This window comes from Macaca nemestrina, chromosome X (assembly GCF_043159975.1).
Source record: "Macaca nemestrina isolate mMacNem1 chromosome X, mMacNem.hap1, whole genome shotgun sequence".
NCBI lineage: Eukaryota > Metazoa > Chordata > Mammalia > Primates > Cercopithecidae > Macaca > Macaca nemestrina.
Genome location: NC_092145.1, coordinates 2,900,677 through 2,919,600, shown reverse-complemented (window position 1 = coordinate 2,919,600; position 18,924 = coordinate 2,900,677). Strand labels below are relative to the sequence as shown.

General features: G+C 46.9%; 1 protein-coding gene across 8 annotated transcripts in view; it reads left to right on the top strand.

The window, feature by feature from the left end:
* LOC105470186 (zinc finger protein 185 with LIM domain) overlaps positions 1 to 18,924 on the top strand; it is an 82,431-nt gene that overhangs the window by 35,899 nt on the left and 27,608 nt on the right. For all 8 annotated transcript variants that reach the window (XM_011721950.3, XM_071089260.1, XM_071089265.1 and 5 more), the window contains 2 exons: positions 3,292 to 3,381; positions 10,616 to 10,813. In XM_011721950.3, coding sequence (XP_011720252.2) covers positions 3,292 to 3,381; positions 10,616 to 10,813 — 288 coding nt within the window. The remainder of the gene's footprint in view (positions 1 to 3,291; positions 3,382 to 10,615; positions 10,814 to 18,924) is intronic.

Sequence of the window (18,924 nt, the reverse complement as noted above, 5' to 3'; positions counted from 1 at the left end):
TGATGCTTTCCTACTTCCCTCAGCATACCCAGGGCCCCTTTCCCTCACTAACTTCAATAGTTTGCAATTCATGCCTGGAACCAGAGCCTGACTTCTAAATCCAGGCCCACAAGTCAACACAGGAAGGGGACAGCAGGTCCTGGCCTCTGAAACCACTGTCTCTGAGCAGGTCCAAGGAGAGGCCACCAGAGACTCTGTTCTTTGAGCTGCCACTAATGGGGAGGACTCCGCTAGAGCCCTGTCCACGCAGCCTGCATCTTTTTGCCATCTGCAGAGGTGTTGGAGGGATCTTTCTAAAAATAAGCTAGATCACATTTCTCCCCTGCTAAAACCTTCTAGTGGCTCTCCATTTTCCTTAGAATGAAGTCCCAACCCTTTCCCATGACCCACTGGATCCTGCATGGCAGAACCTTTGGCCTTCTATCCAGTTGGGGCTCCCGCTACTCTCCCCATGGTAGTGCAGCTTGACTGGCTCTGCTGATGGCTGTCGCGAAGAGACTTCTGGTCTACTGTGATTGGGTGGCTCTTGTCTCCTCCGTGTCGCCCCGCCTGCTTATACACCCTCATAACACGAAGGCTGTGCTGTCCTCTGTTTCTTTAAAGCGAAACCAGGCCTCAAAGTTACTTGTAAAGTCATCTGAAGAATCTTCTAGATTTTCACAAATTTTAACCCAGTCTTTTACAGTTGTCTTACCTATATAGTCGTCCCTAGGTATCTGTGGGGGATTGGTTCCAGAACCTCGCTCATATACCAAAATCCATGCATGTTCAAGTCCCTGATATAAAATGGTGTAGCATTTGCATGTAACCTATGCACATCCTCCTGTACCCTTTAAAGCATCTCTAGATTATTGTAATACCTCATACAATGTAAGTGGTATATAAATAGTTGTTATACTGTATTGTTTAGGGAATGACAGAAAAAAGCCTGCACATGGTCAGTATGGATGCAACCATTCTATTTTAATTATTTTTTCCAAGTCCCTCCCCTCCCCTCCCCTCCCCCCTTCTCTCCCTCCCTCCCTCCCTCCCTCCCCTCCTCTCCTGTCTTCCTTTTTTAGACAGGGCCTTGCTCTGTCAGCCAGGCTGGAGTGCAGTGGTGTGATCACAGTTCACAGCAGCCTCAACCTCTGGGGCTCAAGGGATCCTCTCACATCAGCCTCCCGGGTAGCTGGGACTATAGGTGTGTACCACCGCACCTGGCTAATTTTTGTATTTTTGGTAGATATAAGGTTTTACCATGTTGCCCAGGCTGGTTTGGAACTCCTGGGCTCAAGCAGTCCACCCACCTCAGCCCCACAAAGTGCTGGGATAACAGGCATGAGACACGGTACCTGGTCCCAAATATTTTCAATCTGAACTTGGTTGAATCCACAGATGTGGAACCCACAACATAGAGGGCTGACCACACACTTAGTTTGACCATGATTTTCAACAAACTCCTTTATTGTTTTTCCAAAGGCAAGGTTGTTTCTCATGGAAACAACCACTCTCCTTTTCCATTCATTTTCATGGATTTACTTAATCGTTGAACTTAGTGATTCTTCCCCATTAGAGGCAGCTCAAATAACTAAGTTACTGCCCCAGGGGCCTTTCCTTGGACCTGCTCAGAGACACTGGTTTCAGAGGCCAGGACCTGCTGTCCCCTTCTTGTGCAAATACAACTGGCATAAAGAGGTTTGGGACCAAACAAGAGCGCCCCTTAGTGAGTGTGCTGGTTAGTGGAGGGCACAGACTTGTATAGGCAGTGATTGTTCAGCATGCCGTGAGCATCAGTCTGCCTGGCTTACAGAGACACAGAGAATGTGACTCAACCCTGTGAAGGGTGGGTAAGACATTCGCCACAAAATCCATATTGAGTGGGTGAATACAGGTGGACTGGGAAGGAACACTGCTTCTACAAACAGCCACAGGGCCCAGTAGTAACAGGAACACATTAGCACATGTTATGGCCCAGGTATTATTCAAAGTACTTGGCATCTATGAACTCATTTACTTTTCTCAGAATACTTACGAGACAGACATGATTGGCATCCCTATTTCACTGATGGTAAAATTGAGGCCCAGAAAGAAAGGTCAGGTAACATGCCCAATGTCACACAGCTGGGTGACAGCAAAGCCATGATTTGCTTGCTAAACTTGGCTGTAGTCCCTACAGCAGAGGTTCTCTGAGACCTCCTAGCAGGATCTCTTCCTAGGCTCTGCCTTCCAATGCCCTCCTCTCTGCCACCTCAGCTTGGGTCCATGTAGGTTGGTGCTGGGCTCTCTGGGTGGGCATGGTCACTTTGCTGTGGGTGTGAGGAGCATTTGGCAAGTGCTAGTAAGGAACAATCTTTCTTGACTCCCACAAACCCTAAGGAGGTGTAGGTCAGGTAAGGATACGTCATGCTCAGGGTCAGGTTCCAGCCGCAGCTCAGGGCTGAGGGGAATGGTTGGACATGGGGCAGGGAGCTGGAAGAACACTCGAGAGATAGCGGGTAAATGAGACTTGACTTTACTCAGCAGCAGCTCTCTTACACAGCTTTCTCAAACTAGCTTTCAAATCATTAGCAGCTTACTCTCACACTGTCTGCCCTGTCTTGGCTGCTTAGTCCGATGGCCCCCACGCACAGCTGCGTGGCCAGCTCTCCCTTGCCTTCAGGGTCAGCCGCTTAATTCTTTCTCTCCCTGGGCATGGGCAAACCAAGCTGTGTCCTGGTTCCCCTCTGTCCATCTGCAAAGACAGACAGCTCTTGCGCTGTCTCTTTCTCTGGGTTCCCACGCACCCGCCATGTCAAGCCATGATGAGCTGAGCCAAGCCCCAAGAGACATGTTCCCTGTACACAGCGTCAACAGGGCAGTTATACCTTTTACAGACAATAGTGGTTTAGAGCCAAGTATGAACTTACACAAACAGGTTATATAAGAAGTGGAGGTGTGCACTTGTGCACCAGACTCACTGAGTCATGCAGGCCTGGATATCCCCCTCTGCCTATTCCTTGACCAAAGCACATCCATGTACCTTACAGGATACTAGAACCCAAAACCAGGAGGGGACTTCCCCAGGGAACCCAAATTGGTCAGGGGCAGTGCTTGCTCTTGAACTCAGGTGCTAAGGCCATGTCCAAAGCTGACACGAGGTTGTCACACACAGTGGCATCGGTGCCACACTAATGCCAAGACTGAGACACCAGCCTTTACTGGAAGACACAGTTTCCCCCTTTCTGGTGAGAAGGCAGCCTGGAGGGAGAAGACCTGGGACCCAGCCTTCTTTGGCCTGAGATCTCAGCGGGCCTGTGTTTCCTTCCTCAGCTCCAGTGCCACTTCAGTCTCTGATGTCCCTGCTGATAGGAAGAGCGACAGCACAGCAGCCCGGGAGGATGCAAAGGCAGACCCAAAGAGGTAAGGTATGAGGAGACAGTGCTGAACGAGAGACGCAGCTTGGGCTGTGTGTCCATTGGCCTTTGGCTAGGAAGGCCAGCAAGGTTTGTGAGCTGGCCTGAGGCACATAGCAAGGGCAGAAGCCCCAACGGGAACCCTCTGGCTTCTGGGGCCAGGGAGCTTTCTACTAAACTCTGTTGCCTTGGCCAGGAAGTACACCATACTCAGAAAGGGTCTTTCAGTCAACAACCACTCTGACAGCACCTGCCTTTTGCTGGAGGCTGGAGCACACAGACAAATCAGAAACACCGCTGCCTTCCAGGAGCTCCCAGGCCGGGGGTGGGCAAAGCCTGGTTCAGATTAGAGCAATACATCAGCGCTAGAGGAGGGGAAGGGGGCTTCATGGGAAGGTGGCCTTTGAATGGAATGTTGACAGGTGAGGAGGAGTCTTTCAAGCAGAGGGAACAGGATACGTAAAGGGCCCAAGACAACCTGGTGTTTCCTGGGCACTGTATGTTGCTGGGTGTGGTCAGCGATGAGTGTCCTTGTCAGGGAGTGCTGGAAGAGGAGGCTCAGTGAACTAGGTAGGGCTTGATTGGCCTCTTGTACTGTTATATTGGAGCCTACTGTGTGCACAGCCCTCTACTCACAGCGTCTCATATGGTTCTCCTCACAGTCTCTCAAAGGTTTATGCCTAATTACAACAAAATCCAAAAGCCTGGAGCCTAGGTCTCTGTGCCTCCTGAGAAGGATAGTGCTCTAAATAAAATAGCCGCAGCTGAGATAGAGTGATGACGGTGAGGAGGGTACGACTTAGGTGGGTGGAAAAGGCAACTCAGGCGAGCTCCTCTAAAGATGAGAAGGAGCCAACTCTAGAAAGAATACGGTGAAGAGAGCTGTAGATAAGGAACCACAAACCAAATAACCCTGAGATGGGAACATGCTTAACATGTTCCAAAGGACAGAGTGGCTGGAGCTTGGCCAGTGAGGAGGGCCATAGATGGAGCAGGGCCTTGGTAAGCCATGATTAAGAGATTGGATCTTGTTTCAAGTTTTAAGCCAAAGGGGAGTCTGATGTGATTTAGGTGTTTAAAAGGTGAATGCATGTTTGCATTTTTATACCGCATTGCTGTTGCTTTTTTACTTAAACCAAGATGCTGGGGGCTGGGGTGGGCAATGGATATCTAAGGTATGAGGCCTTAATATATTTCTTTTCTCATTCAAATTGCACTGACAATTAACAATCAGAGTGAAAACAATAGCTGACACCAATACTGTGCTGTGCCAGGTGCCTTACAGCCTTGCCAGCAACCCTGTGAGATGGGTAAGGTGGGAAACTGAAGCACAGAAAGATTACGTGACTTAGCCAAGGCCTTACAAGTGGCAGAGCTGAGTTCCAAGGGAAGAGGCTCTAAGAAAATCCTCAGGAGAAACTACGAAAAATTAGTTTATGAAATCTTGTCTTTGGAGCCTAGTCTCAAGACCCAGAATCAGTAACTTACAGCTGGTTAACATGGTTAACATGCTGTGTAATCTCACCTTAGTTCTCCCCAAACGTGGAAAAGGATAAGGCTTCTTATGCAACCTGACAGAGGAGAAAATTGAGGGACTCACTCCTGTGATGAACACACCTAGGAACAGAGCCCAGATCCAGCTAACTCTAGAGCCAGGCTCACACTACTTTCCTCTGATGTTTAAATGTCTGCAAAATCAGAGGTTTTTTTTTTTTTTTGAGACGGAGTTTCCGTGTGATCTCGGCTCACTGCAACCTCTGCCTCCCGGGTTCAAACGATTCTCCTGCCTCAGCCTCCTGAGTAGCTGGGATTACAGGCTCATGCCACCACGCCCAGCTAATTTTTATATTTTTACTAGGGATGGGGTTTCACTATGTTGGCCAGGCTGGTCTCAAACTCCTGACATCAAGCGATCCACCCATCTTGGCCTCCCAAATTGCTGGGATTACGGGCGTGAGCCACTATGCCTGGCCAGTACAGACTTTCTTGATTACAGTGTTTCACAACTCTGGCTGTATTTGAGAATCACCTAGGAAGTACTGAAACACACTGTTGATGAAAAAGGCCGTACTCTGTAACATATTTGAAGAAATTCTGAGCCAAATGTTAGGACTATGACCCGTGACACAGCCTCAGGAGATCCTGAGAGCATGTGCCCAGGATGGTTCAGTTACAGCTTGGTTTTATATGTTCTAGGGAGACATAAGACATCAATCAATATATGTGAGGTATACATTAGTTAGGTCCAGAAAGGCCGGATACCTCAAAGCTGGGAGTGTGGTGGGGGTGGGGGTGAGGGTGGGGTTCCAGGTCATAGGTGGATTCAGAGATTTTCTGATTGGCAATTGGCTGAAAGACTTGTTATTCTCTAAAGACCTGCAATCAATAGAAAGGAGTGCCTGGGTTAAGATAAGGGGTTGTGGAGACCAAAGTTCTTATATAGATGAAGTCTCATAAGTGGCCGCCCTTAGAAGCAATAGATGACCAATGTTTCTTATTCAGACCTTTAAAAGGTGCTAGACTCTCAGCTAAACTCTTCAGATCAGAAAAAGCCCTGGAAAGGGAAGAAGATTCTCTACAGAATGTAAATTTCCCCCAGGAGAGACAGCTTTGCAGGGTTATTTCAAAATATGTCAAAAAATATATTTTGGTGTAAAATACTTCAGTTTCTTTCATTACCTGCTCTTTGTCATGTGATGCTATACTAGAGTCAGGTTGGAATTTGGCATATTATTGCTTCAAAGAGTCTGTTTTGTCAGTCTGAATATCTCTCTCAATGTTAATACTGGTCAGTTGGGTGTGAATTCCAAATGGAGAATATATTGAGGCATGTCCGACCTTCCCCTTTCTCATCATGACCTGAACTAGTTTTTCACGTTGTGTCCCCTTGGCTGAGAGAAGTGTCCATTCATTCGGCTGGGGAGCTTAGAATTTTATTTTTGGTTTACAACACAACAAAAACTTTCCGAAGTCCCAGGTAGAGATTTGGATTTTATTTTTCTGGGGCGGGTCTCCATCATCTGTGTCTTTTTCAAAGCTCCCCAGTTTATTCTCTTTCCAGGCTAGGTTGAGAACCATTGTTCTCAGGTAGTGGTTCTGAACCAGGGGCATCTCCCAAACCTTCCAGCCTGCTACGATACAATGTCTGGAGCCATTTTTGGTTGTAAAAACTGGGAGTGGGAGATACTACTGGCTTCTTAAATGCAGAGATCTGGGATGCTACTAAATACCCTACAGTGAACAGGATAGCACCCACCCCACACCCCCCAGCACACACCATAGAATTATGGGGTTCAAAATGGCAATAGTGCTAAGGTTGACAAATCCTGCTCTAGAGCTTTGACGAGCTATTTGGGAAGACAGAAGGGGCGGAAAAGAAAAACGGATGGAAGAGAACCGCAGCACTCGCCTTACCGGGAGTCTGGGTAGCAGGGACTGCGCCTGTGCGAATGCGCACTAGCCACCAGCGTACGCGACGCGTGCGCGCCTGTGCACCTCGGCTAGCACCCGCCCGTAGTGAGTACGCCTGCGCACGCCGCCATTTCTTGAAGCCCCGAACTCGGTCGCAGTGCCCGCCGGGAAAATGCGACTGTCCACAAAGTGAAATGGCCGCCTGGGGCGAGCTCGGCCTCGGCGGGGATTCTCCTGAGGCCATGCCCGCGCCGGCCGCCAGAGGTCGCCCGAGGATCACGAATGGGCCCGAGGCGCTGGCTGCCCCTTCCCCCGCATAAGGTCTGAAGCCGCGGCCAGAGTGGCCTTGGGGTGACCGCGCGTGGACCGTCCCCGGCGGGAGGAAGCGCGGTCCCGCGAGGGACCGAACGGGGCCGCTGCGACTTGAGCTTGTTCCGCGGGGAGCCCTGGCGGCCATGGCCTCCGGTACACCGGACATGGGTCGTCAGGGCTGCCCAGGGGGAGGGGATATGGACCCTCCAACCACGCTGGGCCCTTGGGCTGACCGGGGCTGGTCTGTGGGGCTCAGTGAGGAGGGACTTTATTCCTAGGAGTTTGATGAGGGAGCGCCTTGGGGGTGGTGTCGTCCTGACATCCTGCAGGGCAGTGGAGCCTTACTTTCCCTAGGTTACAACACAATTTTAACTGTCCCAAACTGTGGGGACTCTGCCCTATTCCACCTTGGGCCGTTCCATCACACTACAGGGAGAGGCGGTATAGTATAGTGGTTGAGAGCCTGAACTCTGGTGCTTTGGGTTCCAATCCAAGCTCTGTCACTTACAAGCTCCGTGACCTTGGGCATGTTACTCATCTCCTCTGTGCCTCAGGTTCTTCACGTGTAGAATAGTAGTAATCATACCTCCTACCATATAGGGTTGTTGAAACGGCCAAATCGGTTTGTATATGCAAAGCGTGTAGGACATTTAAACCTGCAAGCTAAGTGAAGCAGCACCAGAGGAATATCTCCTGCTCTCAGAGGTTCAGGGATACTGGGAAGGCTGACTTTACCAGCTTTATTGGCTTGATTTCATTTGACATGACACGATATCTCATCTCCTTCCTACTAAACTTTTGTCATCAAATTTTACATATAGAACATGCTGCTTTCTTCATTATGTTGCAAGCATGGGCTTCTCAAGTTTATATTTTTTCTTCATGAGGATCAGGTGAAGTTTAGGCCCCACATTTCCTCACCACTGGCAACCGTTGTTGGCCAGTGGAGGAGTCTAGTGGAGGTAGTACAAGAGTGGAAGTGTCATCTGGGTGCAGTGGCTCACGCCCACCTGTAATCCTATACTTTGAGAGGCCGAGGCAGGAAGACCACTTGAGTTCCGGGGATTGAGACCAGCGTGGGCAACGTAGTGAGACCTCATCTCTACAAATTTTTTTTATATATATATGTGTGTGTGTATATGATATCTATCCATATATGTATATCATATATGATATCTATATATGTATATCATATATATGATATATATCTTATATATGTATATCATATACATGTGTTTTTGAAACAGTGTTTCTCTTCTGTCACCCCAGACTGGAGTGCAATGGGGTGATCTCGGCTTACTGCAACCTCTGCCTCCTGTGCTCCAGTGATTCTCCTGCCTTAACCTCCCAAGTAGCTGGTACTACAGGCACATACCACTGCACCTGGCTTATTTTTGTATTTTTTTGTAGAGATGGGTTTTTGCCATGTTGCCTAGGCTGGTCTCAAACTCTGACCTCAACTGATCCACCCACTTCTGCCTCCCAAAGTACTGAGATTACAGGCGTGAACCACTATGCCGGGACTACAATTTTTTTTTTTTTTTTTTTTTTTAAAGAATGGAAGTGTGTAGAGTATGGTTGTGTCAGGAATTGACAATGGCTGTACTAGGCTACTGGATCTTTGGTCCAATTACATTCAGAAGGAAAGGCTTCAGAGAAATCAATCCCAAATCCAAAGTCCCATTGGTCACCATCCCCTGTGTTACCTTGCCTATCTCTAACCACTTGACTTCCAGGCAGTTCATGAGGGACTCAGACAGGATAGCTGGGAAGTAATTCCCCTGGATGCTACATTGTCCAGCAGAGCTTCCTGTGAGTGTTTGCCTAAGATTTCCTTTTTATGACCCACATAGGTCATACCTACTAAAATCACAGTGGCCCTGCCACAGGCCTAGGAACAAAGAAGCCTTGTTCATCCATTTGTCCCTGTGTCACAGTAGAGCCCAAGTTTCTCTTTGTGGAGAATTCTGGCTCTATCCACAAACTTGGTGAGGGCAACCTCTACTAGTGTATTTCTGCAGAGGACATGGGACAGGACCGGACTCTGATTGAATCCATAGTAAAGCTAAGTCAGGGCTACCACAGTAGGGATACAAGCTCTTCAGGCCTTGTATGTTTGTCTTTGACTCAAGCAAGCATGTCACTGACAGAGATTGAGTGGGTGTGTCAGGGCACCCTGCTGGCAACCCTGGGACTGGTGTTACCTGTGCAGACAGACCACTTTTGGATCTGCATAGCGGGCCCTAAGGGTGGAAGCAGCACAGAGAAGCACAGGCCCAGTGGGATGGTTTCCCACAGTTACTGTGTGGCATCATACTCACTTGCCTGCAGTTCTGCCTGGTGCAGCTGGAGGTGGCAATTAGCTTGTTGTCCCTGCTGGAGAATTTTAGTCTCCCCCACCTCCACCTGAGGCTGAAGAATCATATTGCTTTCAGGGCATACTTTCCAAAAAGTGTGGCCTCTGTTGGCCTTGTTATTCCAGCTTGAAGGCAGGAAGCCTGCCTAGACAAAGTTAACTCCTATATACAAAGAGTCCCAGGGTAGTTTGTAGTGTGTTCTTGTCTCGGGGTAGCCCCCACTAGCTATTGAAGGCAGGCTGGTGATGTTGGGAAGGTTATATTCAGAGTGAGCTAGGATTGAGGTGATGGTGAAGTCGATTTTCATTCTGAAATGCTGGGCTCACTCTCTTAGTAGCCCAACTTGGTGTTTGCACCTGGCCTAGTAGACTCTGGAAGCAGTACCTTGCATCTCAAGGTGGGGCTGGTGATGGGAGGGGTGTGGAAATGGAGGATCAGCTAGCAGCCCCTTTCCCATGGTGCCCAGACTGGAGGGTACAGTGCAAGCATGGGGTGAGGCCAGAGAAGACCCCTAAAGAGCTTGATGCCTGAGACATCTGGGGGAAGCCCCGTCCTTCTTGCTGGATTCAGGGGTGGCAAAAGCCAAAAATTGGAGGGCTGGGTGCAGTGGCACATGCCTGTAATCCCTACACTTTGGGGCCTCCGGCCAAGGCAGGAGGATCGCTTGAGATCAGCCTGGGCAACATGGCGAAACCCCGTCTCTACAGAAAAAAAAATACAAAAATTAGCCGGGCGTGGTAGTGTGGACCTGTAGTCTCTGCTACGTGGGAGGCTGAGACGGGAGGATGACTCGAGCCCAGGAGGCAGAGGTTGCAGTGAGCCGAGATGGCGCCGCTGCACTCCAGCCTGGGCAACAGAGTGAGATCCTGCCTCCAAACAACAATAACAAAAACATCGGAGGCTTCGGCTTTGGCTTTGGCTTCGGCTTCATCTATTACACAGGGACGCCTTTTCAGTGGGAAGGGAGCAGCGGTGCTGGGCTCCTACCAAGGAGACTGTCTGCTCCCTGGACTTGGGGTTGTGCCTGGCTCCTTTCTGCCCCACTCTCAGGGATATGAGTGCCTCCAAGTCCACAGGAGGTGACAGCCAGCTTGCGTGCTGGGACTGAGGCAGGGTTAGTTTCAGAGCACTTTTTTCCTAAGGGTGCTTATTCTTCCTCAGGGCCTTGGCGGATTATGAGGGGAAGAATGTGGCCACCAAGGTCAGAGAGGCCTGGCAGGAGAGGCCTGGAGCCCCAGGAGGTGGCCAAGGAGACCCAGCTGTACCCACTCAGCAACCTGCAGATCCCAGCACCCCAGAGCGGCAGAACAGCCCCAGCGGATCTGAGCAACTTGTCAGACGAGAGAGCTGTGGCAGCAGGTAAGGGCTGAGCTGCAGTGGACTCTGCCTCTAGAGCCCGTGTTTTTGTTGGGGTCTGTGACCCAGGTAGGAACCACTTGCCCACACCCTGTGCCAATACCCAACACATTGCACACCCAGGTGCCTGTTCTGTGAGTGGGTCATGGTGGTGATTCCCTGGTCCTAGAGCAGTGTCATCAGGCTTCTTGTGGCTCAAGGGGCCGGGAGGGGACTGCGATAGGAGGATGTGTCTGTCCCCAGGTGTGAGAAGCCCTGGCTAATTTCCAATGCATGGGGCAGGAAGGAAGGCTGTCTCTCAGAGTACAGGTGCTCTACAGGTGGGGGTCCTGGGCAGAGTGAGGGCAATTTGTGTGGTGTGCATAAAATGCCATTGTCAGAGAAGGACAGAGTGTGAAAGAGCAAAAAAGAAAGAGGGTACAAGTGCAAAAGAGTGACGGAGTGAAGCAGAGAGAGAGAGAGGCCAGAGGGAGAGAAAGGGAGCATGGGTAAGCAGGCATGAGAGAGTGACACAGGATGTGACTGGCCATGTGTTGATGTGTGCCAGCGTGCATGAGCAAGAGGACAAGCATGCCTGTTACTGGAGCTGACCACGTGGCATTGGTGTGAGAATTTCAAGTCAGGCTCTCTTGAAGGCATCTCGCCTGCCAGCGCAAACACTGCATGTCCATGTAGCTCTGGACACGTCAATAGACCAGTGATTCCAGGGGTGCAAAGTGAACAGTTTCTTAAACAAGACAGAAATGTAGAAGGAGAGAGCTAAGACTCATATTGCCCCAAGAGAGGAGCTGGTGGAGTCCAGCAGGGTATTTGCTGTGGGGAGCAGGTGGGGCCTGGGGCTCCTTTTGCAGGGATGAAAGAAACACAGTTATCTGCCTTCTTTGTTCTGGGGCTTCGTGTACCACAGAGGTTCCATAATTATTAATAGTTAGATAGGGAGGTTATTTTTAGGGCCTGGCTCAACTGTTAGATAACAAGTTTTACCTTCTAAGAATATCTAGCCCATCTTTGACTCCTTGGCCCCAGGCCCTGGAAAGGCCCAGTCCAAAAACAGAGTGAACAACCTTGGACTTCCTGTCACATCGTGTGGCTTCTGGAACTAGTCAGTGTTCCATGCAGTGAAGGGATATAAAAAGTGAGGCTTGTGGATAAAGGAGGAGGTGAGTGGTTCTGGGCTTTGTTTTTGTTTTGCAGGGGGAGTGTCAGGAAAGGCTTTCTTTACAGGGAGAGTGATGTTGGAGCTGGGTCTGGAAGGCTGAGGGAGATTTTGCCAGATGGATGTGCTTGGGAAGGCATTCCAAGTAGAGGCTCACAAAGTGTATAGGGAACATCCAGTCAGTAGCCATCACAAAGGAGGGTTAATCCAGCCTGGCTTGGCAGGAAGCACTGAGTAGGGGCTGGGCAGGCACCTGCTCCTAGGCTGAGGAGTGTGACCCACGTCCTGAGGGCCCTGGGAGCCACTGATGGTTTTCCTGCAGGAGAGTGCCACAGCCAGACTTGAGTCCAAAAAAGATCCCTCCATTGCCCTGTGGAGGACCAGGCCAGGGGAGTATATGACAAGACAAGGCAAGAGGCCTTATTGGAGACTGTTTGTTTACACCAGGGCTGAGGTGATAAGGCTGCAAGTATTTTTGACTTATTAAAGGTAAAAGTGGGCTTGGCGTGGTGGCTCATGCCTGTAATCCCAGCACTTTGGGAGGCCGAGGTGGCAGTATTGCTTGAGCCCAGGAGTTTGAGACTAGCCTGGGCAATATAGCGAGACCCCGTTTCTACAAAAAGTTTAAGAACATTAGCCAGGTGTGGTGGCACATGCCTGTAGTATCAGCTACTTGGGAGGCTGAGGTGGGAGGATTGTTTGAGCCTGGGATGTCAAGGATACAGGGAGCCATGTTCCTGCCACTGCACTCCAGCCTGGGTAACAAAACAAGATCCTGTCTCCAAAATAAAAATTAAAAAAATAAAGTAACAGTGAGGGAAAAGCCAAGGTTGCTTCCCAGATTTCAGGGCTAGGCAACTAGATGGGTGGTGACAGGAACTAGCTGGGGGTGAGGAGTTTGGGGGCAGGCCTGCTGAGAGATGCAGAGAGATGATAAGGTCATTGGGCCATGCCGAATGAGAAGTGCCTGTAGGGGGCTCCAGCCAATGATGTCCAGTAGATTACTGAGTAAACAAATCTGGAGTTGAGCAAAGATCTGACCTGGGGCTAGAGAGCTGGGAGTTGTCAGCTCATAGGAAGTCGCTGAAGGGAATGGATGAGGTTGCCTGGAGAATGCCTTTGGAAGGCAGTGTGTACAAAGCATGTATTCTCGACTTTTCTCTGCAAGCTTCCAGGGCCACTTGTCCAGCTAGGCCCTTGGCTGGGTGGGTAAGTCCACGTGGTTCACGGGTGCTGAGGGAGCCTTCTTTTTGGGGTGTACATCTAAAGCCACCTGCTTCATCAGCTGACATTTATCTCCATTTTCTGCTCTTCTTTTGTCTCAAAAAGAAAAAGAGGGGATATTAATTATTGATCCCCTAAAACCCTAGCTGAATATATAAAATGAAAAGAAGTAACAATATGAGAGAAGCAAAGGCAGATGGACCATAATTTTGAAAAGTAATACCGAAAGGTCTTAAGGAGGAAGATACCTACAGAGAGGTATTGAGAAGGACAATTTTGAATAAATGGAAGAATTAGGAAAGACGACCGTCATGGAAACCAAGCCATGCTGAGCTAACTTTCCAGTGCGCTGTATATCCTGAAGTAGGCCCATCAGATCTGGCTATGTAGAACTCATGACTACCTTGAGGGGAGTAGGTTGGGGCAGTGGGAAGGGCTGTAGTTGGATTATAATGGATTGAGGAGGGAGCGGAGGATAAGCAGGTGCAGTTGGTGGGGTCCACATTCTGAAACTGGCCATGACGTGATGGATGTGGGAGGGGTGAGCAGATAACTACAGCTACAAGATAATGGGGAAGGTTTCCTATAGGTGAAAGCAACGTGTGCCTGTTAGGTAAAGGCTAGGCAGAGGGTGCCTACATGACCAGTACCCAGTAAAATCCTTGGACTCTGAGTCTCTAATGAATTGCCCTGGTTGACAGCATTTCACACTTGTTGTCACAACGCACTGCTGAGGGGAACTGAGTGAATCCTGTGTGACCCACTGGAAGAGGACTCTGGAAGCTTGTGCCCGGGTTTCCTCAGAAATTTGCCTTGTGTGCTTTTCCCTTTGCTGATTTTGCTTTGTATCTTTTCACTATAATAAACCATAGCCTTGAGTGTGATGATGTGCTGTGTCCTGTGAGTTCTTCTTGTGAATCACCAAACCCAGGGATGGTCTTGGGGACCCCTGACGCAGATGGGCAGGATCAGAACTTTATGCCATAACAAGGACTTTAGATTTTCTTTCAAGGGCAAAGAGGAGTCAGGAAGGTTTGAAGCAGGGGAATGATACGGCGAGAGTATTGCTTTGCAGTGGGCTCTCCAGTGGCAGTGAGAAGAGTGGACTGAAGTGGGCAGAGTGGAGCAGGGAGAAGAGGAAGTGCTTACAGAATCCTCCCTGTAAGAAATGATAGGGCCTGGACTAGGGGACTAGCTGTGGAGATGGAGACAGACAGAACTGTAAAACAAGTAGAATAGATCCCAAATTGGATGACAGGTAAGACTTGGGAGAGAGTGAAGGAGAGGGAGTGACAATTTAGAAAGCCGCATTTCTGGTCGAGTGACTGAGTGGAGTATGTGACCCCTCCTGGCTTAGGTGGTGGCCAAAGTATCTCTAACCTGCCACTATACTGCCTGCAGCTGACTGAGCAAATGCCTGGTCCATGGAGATCCCAAGCTGACAAGGGCACCTGAGGCAAGCCTCTGGCTTTCAGGTGGAGGCTCTGCCTAGGCTGGCCTGGCCGGATTGCCCTGGCACACTGTGCTGTTTTGCTGAGGCAGACAGCAGCACTCTGCAAGTGCTCTTCTCCTCTTCCTCTTAGTGGTCTAAATCCTGTAGCATGCTGGGGTGCGACTGTAGACAAATACCCTTTGCGGGCCACCTGGGTTCTCTATTTGCAGTCTTTGGGTCTGGTCACTGGCATGGCATCTCAGTAGGCTAGGTTCATCAGGAAGGGTCAACTATGTCATGGCACCTCATGGGAAGCATTTAGAGTCAGTGGGCCAGGGGCTTAAGGGCTGCTTACTGCTAATAGTTCTAAGTAGCAAGCATTCCCTCAGTCCTAGTCTGGGCACACGCCAGGAAGAAAGCCACTAGATGCACTCTCCTAGTGGATAACTAGCCTGGGGTTCCAAGAAGGGCAGAGACAGGCAGAGTGAGAGCCTTCAGAGATGTAGGCAACGATAGTAGTAGAACTTCCAGGGAGAGTAGATGGAAAAATGGAAAAAAATCCTTGTCATTATTTTTAAATGTCTGAATTGACCAGATTAGAATCTTTGAGAGTCTAGACACTAGGGAATTCTCATGGGTGGGCCAGTTATCTCCTCCCTCACATGGGGGGAGAGTAGATAGGACCCAGCATGAGAGGACCAGAGGGCAGTCAGTGCTAAGGGTAATACCTTAGGCCATGGGAGATTGAGTTTTTCTTCAGTTTGCAAGTTTTCGCTTTAATATTCCACTGTTTCCATCATTTCAGATGACTGGGGATGATAAGGACAATGTAATTTGGGGGATAAAGGAAGAACTCATTATATATCTTGGGTGTCTTTACTGGGGAAATGGATTCCTTAGTCATTTGAAAGAAGTGGTAGAATTCCACATGTGGGGAATACTTGTTCTAACAAAAGCTTAATAACATTAGTGGCAATGATCCTTTTATATAAGGGAAAGCTTCAAGCCAGTGAGAAAAACGTAAATAAACTAGTAAGAACATATTTATAACCATGAGATTTGGATGCAGAATAAAATCAAATTGGCAGTTAAGGAAAGGTCCTAAACATCTGTATATTAACAATATTTCATCAGTGGGCAATGTGAATTTCCCATGGAAACCACTGGCCTAGAATACACTGGATACAAATCAGAGAAGCAAAATTGCAACCAAGTTAATATTTTAAAAAATAATTGAAATGATGACTGATAACCTTGTATTGTTCTTATCTAATATAAGGCAAAGCAGCACTGGGGCTTTGATAGAGAACAATATCTCATGTGCACTGAGGACACTGAAAACCTGCTAGGAATTCTATGGAATTTCTAAAATATTTATATTAAGGACATTTTACCCATTATAGACTAATTTAGGGAAGGTTCTGCATTTTTTTTTGATTTGACGATGCTGCCAATGCAATTTATACAATATTAAATAAGACTAATTAATTTTTGCACCTTTCTTGTTACAAGGTGAAAGAGTTAATCCTTTGAGATTTTCCAGAAGGTCCCTGGCAAATCCCAAAGTCAGTTTTAGGTATGAAATATATTTAAGGTTTGATTGTGGGAAGGCAAATGTTAAGAGTTGTCAGGGGTTCTTAAACATTGGATTGAATAGCATTATGGGTTAGTGAGAAATACTACTTGGTTAGCTAGTGAATCAGAGTTATACAAATTTTAAAGTAAACATATGAGGTAACATGATTGTAAAGAATCTTCAGTTCCTTTAAAATTGAAAAGACTTTCAAAAAATAAGGACATAATAAAGTCAACATACAGATAGGGCATTACAGTATTTTGATAAGACATAAAATCTTTGCCCCTTAGGCAGATTACTCAGAAGAAAAACAGACCATTTATAACTTTTTATTAGGGACAGACCAATGATCAAGATTTTTTTTTTTTTTTTTTGAGATGGAGTCTTGCTCTGTTGCCCAGGCGGGAGTGGCGCGATCACCATGTGGGCCAGGCTGGTCTTGAACTCCTGACCTCAGGTGAACTGACTCAGCCTCCCAAAGTGCTGGGATTACAGGCGTGAGCCACTGCACCTAGCCTAAGAAAATTTTGTTATTTTAACAGAGAAACCAATATTTTAATTTTATACAATTACAATATTTGATATTCTTTTTTGAAAATCTTATAAATACACTGAATAAATATTAGTTTTAGCCATGACAAATAAAATTCCTTTTCTGTGAACATTTTCTAATTTTAAAGATATGTGTTTACATTTTGTCTCACACATTTTTAAATTATTTGTCATTTTAATTTAGGACAAAGCTATTTTCTTTTTCCTTAGGAAAAGCATATTTGCATACCTTACATACAAAGTTGTTTCCCTTTGCCATTTCTGTCATTATTACTTTTAGTAGTCTCATATATATATATATATATATATATATACTTATTTGCTTATTATAATTTTAACCATTAATAACTTCTCTTTTACAGAGCAAACAGGAGGTAGGTAATTTTGAAATATCATATACCAGCATTTTGTAGCAGACTAGTAAAGCTTATGAATATACATCTCATAACTTTTTATAGTTATATACTTTATACTACCATTTTGCAGTGTGGACAAATGAACACATTTAACAGATCCAAATATAGTCACACCGTACCATAAAAAAAAAAAAAGCAAAAAGTATATAAACCTAAAATTAGGTCTAGTGACTAAGTATTTTATCTTCTTTATAAATGATATTTAATGAATTTAGTTAACTTAATTCAGCATCAGTCTAAGGTTTTAAGTTGCCAAAAAGATTTTAGAAACTGTCTTTAAGCTTACATATTATAAAACATAATTACTGCTGAGATAAAGTTTGCCAGAATAATGACTCAGTTTGGTTAAAAGCAAATTTAAATTTTTATAATCTTAAACATGTAGTAGATATAATACTAGCTTATTCAACATGTAAACCTGTTTAAGTTTAGGAGGAATATACCCAAGTAGAGTAAAAATATATGCTTGTATTCTGTTGTATTATAGGTAATGCTCATGACTCAGACACACAGCTGTCTATTAAACTAACAATATCAAACTAGTCTTGTTTGCCAAAAGTTTACGTAAATTCTGTGAACTTGAATTTTAAAAGCATTTGGGTTAGTTTTTATAAGAATACTTTTTTTGTTGTTTACATTGAAAGTATTAGAAGTTGGTTCTTTAATTTATGAGAGTTTTATAATGATTTAATTTATATAAGTACTTATTTATCTCTAAGTCAATTAGAATAGAGGATAAGGGATTTTGTAAATCAATTTGGTAGTGCCATCTGGAGGTACTGAAATATTACACATATACAAGATACATGTATACTAAACATACAGACAGACACAAATAGAGATCTAATGGCGAGCCCTCAATGGGGGCAGGGGACCTGAAGCTCTACTGGCTCTAGGCAGTTGAGAGGCCTGAGTGGGAAGGGGAAAGCCTGTGGAAGGGTAGATAGGGGTATGTAGGAGGTAGAGGCGTGGAAGGGGACAGATGAAAAGATTCAGGGAGCTGAAGGGAAGGTCTAAAGTGGTGAAAAGAAGGGAGGAGGGATGCGGTAGGAAGATGGGAAGGGAGAATCTTAGATGAGCAGGTTTGGGGAGACCCCAGGTTCCCCAGTAAGGTCACTGAAGTTCCAAATTACCCTTCATGATTACTTTTTTTTTTTTTTTTTGGCCGGTTTTGGATATACTGGACAGAATGAGTGCCATAGGGGCAGAGCATGTAGTCTGCAAGGGAGGAGGAGGAAGAGGAGGAAGGGCACCCAGTAGATTGAGAGTTACCTGTGGGAAGAGGCAGATCAAATAGAGAAAGGAGCCAGGCTGGACAGTCTCATTAGAAAGTTCTGCATACAGTCCTCATCTGGGAGCCAAAGTTTCTCTTCAGTCCTTACTGAGGAGCGGAAGGGCTTTCCTTATGCAATCTCTAGACAAGGTGTCAAGGGAAACAATGAGGCCTCACAAAAGAGCCAGGAATTTCCCACTCGAGAGTCAGGGAGTAAATCTCCACTCAAAAGGAACCAAGAAAACTTCTATCCAGGACAATTCTGGCTAAAATTGAAAAGAACCAGGAAGAGTCCTGCTCAACAGAATCAGGGGTTAAAGCCCCACTCAAAAAGAGCTAGGAAGACTTCTGTCTGGGAAGATTCTTGCTCAAACAGAAAAGAACTGGGAAGAGGTCATTTAACAGAATCAAAGTAACTGAATCACAGAACCATAAAAAGTGTCCAATAAAAACAAATACTGACTCCGGGCAGGGTGCAATAGCTC